General features: G+C 35.8%; 1 protein-coding gene across 3 annotated transcripts; it reads right to left on the bottom strand.

Annotated features, from left to right (window-relative positions):
• Positions 1-1,122: 1,122 nt before the first annotated feature.
• On the bottom strand, positions 1,123-7,191 carry LOC104214178 (probable amino acid permease 7). 3 transcript variants are annotated; one of them, XM_009763809.2, is made up of 8 exons: positions 7,039-7,191; positions 5,915-6,935; positions 5,205-5,444; positions 5,031-5,124; positions 2,630-2,844; positions 2,350-2,483; positions 2,024-2,251; positions 1,123-1,676 (listed from the first exon to the last, which is right to left on the bottom strand). In XM_009763809.2, exons 2-8 carry the CDS (start codon positions 6,039-6,041, stop codon positions 1,275-1,277), a joined length of 1,440 nt encoding a protein of 479 aa, XP_009762111.1. In that variant the 5' UTR covers positions 6,042-6,935; positions 7,039-7,191; the 3' UTR covers positions 1,123-1,274. The 3 variants fall into 3 exon arrangements, with proteins under 3 accessions (XP_009762111.1, XP_009762112.1, XP_070006997.1); XM_009763810.2 differs by having other exon boundaries at positions 7,076-7,182; XM_070150896.1 differs by lacking the exon at positions 7,039-7,191 and having other exon boundaries at positions 5,915-7,030.
• Positions 7,192-7,432: the final 241 nt, after the last annotated feature.

Genomic DNA, 7,432 nt, shown 5'->3' with positions numbered 1-7,432 from the left:
ATGTCCATTCTGCACAAAATGATAAATTATTTCACATTAGCAAACTGCATAAAAATGAAGCATTAATCTACATGTTATCTACATATAACTACACAATTTTAAAAAGTAACTACAGCTCTGTTTCAAAATTTAAAAGCTAACGACAATATAACTACAAAACGACTACAAAATAACTACAATTATAAACTGTAGAAAATCACAACTACAAATAATCTACAAAATTAAGACAACTAATCTACAATTTACCAAAACACTTAAAACAGAGATTTTTACATCCAAAACAAAACTAAAAAACTGGAAACGAAAATAATAAATGTTTACCTTCCCCAAAAAAAATTTCTGAACCAATTTTGGGAGTTTTTTGGACTGTTTCTTCATTTTTTGTTTTGAGGAAGCAGGAGACAACTTGGGTTTTTTAACTGTTGGAATTTTAGGGACATCTTCAACAAAGTCGTTATCTACACATACCTCTTTCCCCTTTCTTTTGAGTTGTTTGCCGCCTGGTGTAGCACTTCCTCCAGCGTCTACATCGTGCATTTGCTTTGTTCTCATCTCGGCACGAATTTGTCTAGGAGATGAATTGTGAGTAGTGGGTTCCATTGCATGTGTAGATTTTACTTGTTTTTGTGGTGATTTTGGTGTTAAAACATCCAAATCGAAAGAGGGGATATCACCTATTGTAGATTTTTTTAAGTATTTTTTTGGGAGATTTGATGTTCTTCATGGTTTAACTTCAACTTGACTAAAGATGGGAACGAATTTTGTAGAATGATAACTTCAATATTTGGTGAATTTAAATGGAGAATAATGAAGAACGTGGGTAGCTTTTGTTCTGTAAAGAAGAAAACAGACGTTAAACATGGGGGAGTGAAGGGTAAAGGTAAAACGTGGGGGGGGGGGGGGAGTTACGGGTAAAGGTAAAACGTGGAGAGGGGGGTTGAGCTGAAAGGAAAGAGAAACATGGGAATATACGGTCCTATAATTATGCGTCATATAAATGCCCCATTAATTATATCCCTGTTTTAAATTATGGTATATAAATGGTAATTTAGTATACTAAATGTAATTATCTCTAACCTTAAACATTGAGGGTAATAAGGTTTCGCATGTGGCATAGGAAGGTAAAAATTCCAAATTACATTTCATTATATATTTTGTTACTGACAGAGTAAACCATTGTTTACATAATCAACATTTCCACACTACTAAGAATTCATGTACATTTCTTCTGACTGATGTAAAGCCTGTTGAGAATGGATGTGAACAAATATATTTTAACTGAACCTAGCAACTATCACTCCTCTGATAGACCCTACAAAAGCATACAATATCACAATCAGGCAAACCGTTGTATACACACGGAGCACTATAGCTTTGGTTTTCCAACTTTCAGTTTTTTTCTGGGTTAAGTACATCTCTACAGGGAAATAAACGACAACAGGCCAAAAAGTTATTGCTCCAGACACCCCCACAACCTGATTAAAGTAAGGGAATAATACTGCAATCCCTGTGATTAATGCAACATATGCTGTTCGGAAGACTAATCTCATCAAGTTCAATTCAAATGGCAGCATTGGTAATGGTTTCAGGGTGTGATTCTTGTGAATAAACTTGCTCTCTGGGAATTTCCTGGCAAACCATCTCTCAATATCTGCAAATAGCGGCTGGCTGAAAATCTGTAAAGCATATTCAAGTGAATATAAAAGATCAACTCCGAGTCCGAGGAAGTCAATAATGTTTGTTGGAAGCTTTTCAAAAGCTGAAAGCCAAGCTGGCATAACTGAGTTGAGAAATCCTTAAAAAGAGATACAACTTTGTTTTTTCAAAAACAGGTTTAAAAATACTTTTTCTTCCAAAAACTCAACTAGTGGAGTTTGCATAACTCTATTTACAAAGAACTTAAAACAGAAATCGAACTACCAGAACGATCTACTGCTTAAAAAAACTGCAAAAGCACAAAAGTTGTCTAAGAGAATATGGGGAAACATTGTTAGACTTGAAAGAAGATTTAGGGAAAGGGTACCTGATATCCTCCAACAAGATGAAGAACAACACATGCATTAGCAAAATCTACTAGCCAATATGGTTCATAGAAACCGAATCCTGTCAAGAGGTTTCCCGGTGTGGAATTACCAAAGGCTGCATAACCAAATCCCCCACAGCAAAGGTTGAAAAACGTCGTAATACAGACTGCCATTATTGATACCTTCTTCATAGTGATCTTTTCTGGAGGAGGCGCCTTTAACGTGTCCTTCATATTTTTGGATGTTTTAATTAATTGCTTCAGTGTTGCTTTATCCCGTTTAAGAACATAATTTATTACTTAATGTAGAAAGCAAATTGCAGCACCTGTATCTCCAGAAATATAAGAGAGAATGGAAAGGCAAAGGCAATGTCACCAAGTGCTTGAGCTACCAACCATAGTTTCTCAGCAGCAGTAGAACTTGGCAGTCCTGTAATGCTACCTTTGATTTCTCCATTTTCTGCACATCAAGATTTGGCAAGTGGAAATCTAATAAATATTTATTAGAGATTTTCTCTCTGCTAATGTTGCCTGAGATCCTAGTCATACCATGCTTGTTGATCTGAAGCATTTGTGGTATTAAATGACATGTGAAAGGTAACCTACCTATTACTTTGGCTAAGCCAAGTGCTGATCCGATAATTGAATATGTGAATGACATGACTGCAGCAACTATGGAGAGCCACTTCATATTCTGAAAATCAGGAATTTGAGACACTATAACTTGGATTAGTCCAAATATAACCATATATCTTGTACTTCCATATCGACAGGTAGCCTCATGCCCTTGATCATGATAGCAGTTTGATTTCTGGATTGCTCTGCAGACATTCAGAGAATTCGGTATTAATATCACCCATTACAGAAATCCTTCCTAATGCACTTCTATAGGTGTTAAAGCATTGAGAATAAGCGAGAGAGTTTTCAGAATGCGTGAGAGCAATACATCCCAGTCCTTGTATATTTATACTATGCAGCATAGCCTTATCTATAATGATTCCTTATTTCTTTGATTACATGACTCCTAATATCATTTAGGGACACATTTCCTTAATCCAATGAATATTATGACTTCCTCAATCCAGATCTCCCACCAAGAAAGATAACAAGTTTAAGTTTGAGAATGCATGATGGCAATATCAACTCTTTTATATTTATACTATGTAATGTATACAAGGATTCCTGATCCCATTTGTTATGGAACTTCTATCCCTTGATAATGGGATATAATTCCTAATTTCACTAATTATTACATATAGCTTCCTTATCTCTCTAATTATCTGATTGGAATGATGATTTGAGTACATATCTCTGCTTATAACAAGATTTCGAAGGTTTACAATGTATTACTAGCTAATTCTTGAACCCTTAAGATTCCCCAACTAGTTTATCTTAGAGTTGTTAAGGCTTAAGGGCATCTCAAGATAGTTTGAAATGAAAACCTCAGTAGTTTAGAGAAGATAAAATAGGAGGTCTAGCACTTGAATTTGGCTGGGAGATGGATATCAGAGAAAAAGAGTTTTGGATGAATTCAGTTATGATGATGAATACTCACTACTCAGCCAGAGTTGCAGAAACACTTCTTGTTCAGTAATTACTAGAACATGTAGCTATTAACACCACCATTTATCGGGATGATGAACTATCATAAACTGAGAGGTCATTACAGTTGCTATGGGTCCATAATTCATTATATATTGATGGCCAGGAGTTCATATCTGCTGATAGGATTATTCAACAGCAATAGTCCAAGTTATTTCAGTAAGCAACCATCAAAATATTAATTTTTATAGGGCAAAATACATAAGTACCCACCTAATCTATGGCCCAAATCCCCCTTACACACTTTCTGTGGACGATAATAATATTACACATGCAACCTTTCTAAAGTGTAGCTAGTACACACTACTTTTTTCTTGACCAGCTTTTGAAAATATGTGTGAGGTCACGCGCCAATAAGGTCGTGACACGTGTCCTAACTCAAGAAAAAAAAGAAAATACTAAATTTACACCAATTGATAATATTTAAAAGAAAACAAACAAAAAAGAAACAACCCCCCCCCCCCCACGTTTCTCATCTTCTTCTGAACCCCATACCCGTCGACCTCCTCTTCTAAACTCCATCAGCCATGGAAAATCCCCACCAAAACAAAATATTAACATGAATTTTCACCATTTTTTTAGTCTATAAAATTTTCACTTTTTTTTTTAGTTTCTAAGTTTTGTTTGTTGTGGAATCACCATTGTTACCGATGGGTTTGCCACTGTAACAGTGGTCGAAAATGGAGGTCGTTGTTGTTTGCCTTTTTTTAACCAAGCGAGATCAGATTTGAACGAAGAACACCAGCTTGCCGAAAGATCTGATAGCTCCACCCACGCGGAGAAGATCTGAGCTCATCGATCATGAACTGACAGTGAAACTAATGACCTGACAATGGAGTTCTCGCTTGTTGCTTGAGGTTGTTGCCGGTATTACGAGTTATGGCTGACATCTTCTTAAAGGAGATGCAAGAGGGAGGAGATGAGGAGGCTGCGGTTGTCGCCGGCTTCCGGGGAGGGCTCCAAATGGGGAAGAAGGGCTTGGATATCATTTTCTTTTCATTTAATTATTAAATTAACAAAAATAAGTGGACAAATAAGATTTAGACATGTGTGCTTATATAAGGACTTGGACAGATAATGCATTGGTTTGACGCGCTCATTTTTTTTGTTAAACACGCGCGTGCCATCTGGCAAACGTAGTGTGTATTAGCTACACTTTAGAAAGGTTGCATGTGTAATATTATTATCGTCTACAGAAAGTGTGTAAGGGGGATTTGGGCCATAGGTTAGGTGGGTACTTATGTATTTTGCCTTTTTATAGTATTGAAATGCAACCTTGGGGTCATGGACAAACCAAACAGAAGTTCAGTATGATAAGCAGCAAAACTTATAAAGGAAAGGTATGAGCAGAAATTGTTGAAAGGAGACATTGACAATACCAGTGGAGAAAAGATTACTGACATACCGAATGCTGATAGCGGATGTAATTGTATAAACTATTGCAACCTTTATGAAGTTTATACGAGCAATGATTCCACAAAACCACGCATTTCTTTCTCCTGAGATGCCAGAAGAAAAGAATTAGCCCTTTTGGTAAGAAGTGAATTGCTGCTCAAAAGGTGCACTTGAAATTTCTTACCTAAAATATTGAGAACAGCATCAAGGTAAGATGCATTTCTATTATCAGGGCCAGTATCTGAATCAGGAGATAGATAGCAGTTGCAGAGAAGAAATGCAGAAGTAAGAGTGACACATGCAAAAGAGAGCATGGTCAATGGACCTGCAATCCAACCTAGCTGTGCCATACTCCATGCTAATGATAGAACCCCAGAACCTATTACTGCTGTTACTATATGTGCCAAAGCTGTCCATTCATTTCCTGAATTCGCACACACATTAGTTTCCCTAATCAACTACCTGTACAGGTTTCTGTTTTTTCCACAAGAAATTACTAGAAATGAATCTATTTCACAAATGGTCAACTCTTGCTCCAACAGTAAATCATTTCCCCATTTGTTCTTTTTTTATTTATTTATAAAGATCAAGATTATACCTTTTAAGTCAAAATCTCCTTCAATAAGACAGCACTAAATGCAGAGGACAAGTTAAAGCAAGATTCTTGACGATGTTTGACTATGAACCCAAGTTGTTACAATCAAGCAAGACTCAAACTCTTTTTAAAACTGAAGCCTAAATGGTAAAGTGGGGATAAATGGGGTTGAAGAAGAGAAGAAAAAAGTGAAGTATATGACAAGAAAAGATAGCTGCTAAAAGTTGACCGTATAGCTGTGGTAGAAAGACCAATAATGTAATAATTGAAGAAAAGATTGGAAGAAGTAAACATAGTACCTGTTCTTTTGAGGGAAGTTGAAGATGATGGGGAGGAGGAGGAAGAAGAAGAAGAAGAAGAAGAAGAAGAATTTGCCTCCAGAAAAGGCATATGAGAGTCAGCGTCTTCATCAACTACCAAAGGCATAGCCTGAACTGCGTAATATGACTATTTCTGTTATTCAAAGTTTCATGGAAATTTATTACTCTCTCTGTGCAAATTTGTTTAAAAATACGGAAAATGTCCTGATATATTAGAAATTGTTTAAAATTACCCTTTGTTATACTACTATTGTATCAAAAGAACTCCGACTGTCGTACTATTCAAACACTATACCCCTAACTGACATTTGGTATGCATCCAAGGCTGTTGGTCCATTTGGTCTTAAATTAGATCCAACCTGCCCTATAACCCGGTACTCATAAGAGATTGAGGTCTTGAACTCAATCTCAGATAAGCATTGCTCTCATTCATTAAAAAAGAAATCTAATGCATTTTGTGTTGAAATCGATTGAAGCTAATGGAATAAAGCTTCAACCCTTTTGAAATGGTACTCCAGTGTCTTGATTTGAAGAATTGGAAAGTTGCACTTCTATTGACGAGTTTGGAAGCTCATTTCCAAGTCTGGGTTCGAATGGGTCCTTTAGTCCAATGACTAATTTGGAGTTTACATTATTGAAATCTGATTTTGTATTGTTTGTTGTGCGTAGATCTAAATTATAATACTGTTTGTTGGAAGAAGTTGATGGTAAAAGACTAAAACCCACCATATTGAAGCTTTGGGTTTGAATCTAGATCTAAAAAAGAAGTAAATTTTTTTGGTGAAATTGTTATTGATTTGAGTCTATAATTGTGAGTACAACACTGAAATATTGATTTGCTGAAGAAACTAGAAAACACCATTTTGAGAAATTTGAAGAAGACAAAATGGGTCTCTCTGATTTTTTTTACCCAATTTTATTCACATTCTACTAACATTCTTCTTCTTCTTCCAAATCCTTCTGTCCTTCTCGACCCAATTCTCGAGTTGGGCTTCATTCACTGGAATGCAAAGAAAGAAATTTTTTCAACCCTTTTTCTGTAGTAAAAAAGAAATTGAAATTTTTTCTGAAGGGGCTTGAATAAGATGAAGCAACTTTAATACCTACAACTGGGTTGTCACAAATTATGACAATTCCTACCTTCAAAGGAGAGATTGTGCAAGAAAGTCACCCAGAAGTAGTAGACTATTCGGCTAGTATGATTTTTAAGAAGCTGCTTCTGTCCATTTGTTTGTATTTTAATGGTTTAACATCTTAACTCAATCTATGATTGGCAGTGGCACGGATTATTAGTTACAACCCTAAATTATTCCTAGTCTTAATTACCCCTCGATTTAGCTTTTTGAGAGACATTACTCTCGTGGACACTGGTGTGGCAAAGAGTGTGGGTACACTCTCTTTTAAACGCATGAGAGTAGAGAAAAAAAATGAAAGATCAGCTTCTAAATAAGTTATTTTTTAATTTTTAATTGTCATAAAGTCATATATAATGATTTA

This window comes from Nicotiana sylvestris, chromosome 7 (genome assembly GCF_000393655.2).
Source record: "Nicotiana sylvestris chromosome 7, ASM39365v2, whole genome shotgun sequence".
In the NCBI taxonomy this organism is placed as follows: domain Eukaryota; kingdom Viridiplantae; phylum Streptophyta; class Magnoliopsida; order Solanales; family Solanaceae; genus Nicotiana; species Nicotiana sylvestris.
Note: the sequence above shows the minus strand (reverse complement) of the source record. Positions and strands in the feature narration are given on the sequence as shown.

Bases quoted from the DNA above. Each gene is read 5' to 3' on its own strand.
- LOC104214178 (XM_009763809.2), bottom strand. From the start codon at position 6,041: ATGCCTTTGGTAGTTGATGAAGACGCTGACTCTCATATGCCTTTTCTG. The intron at 2,484-2,629 runs GTAGGTTACCTT...CTTGATGTGCAG, and splicing joins TGGCTTAGCCAAAGTAATAG to AAAATGGAGAAATCAAAGGT. The intron at 2,252-2,349 runs GTGCTGCAATTT...AAAAATATGAAG, and splicing joins TTATATTTCTGGAGATACAG to GACACGTTAAAGGCGCCTCC.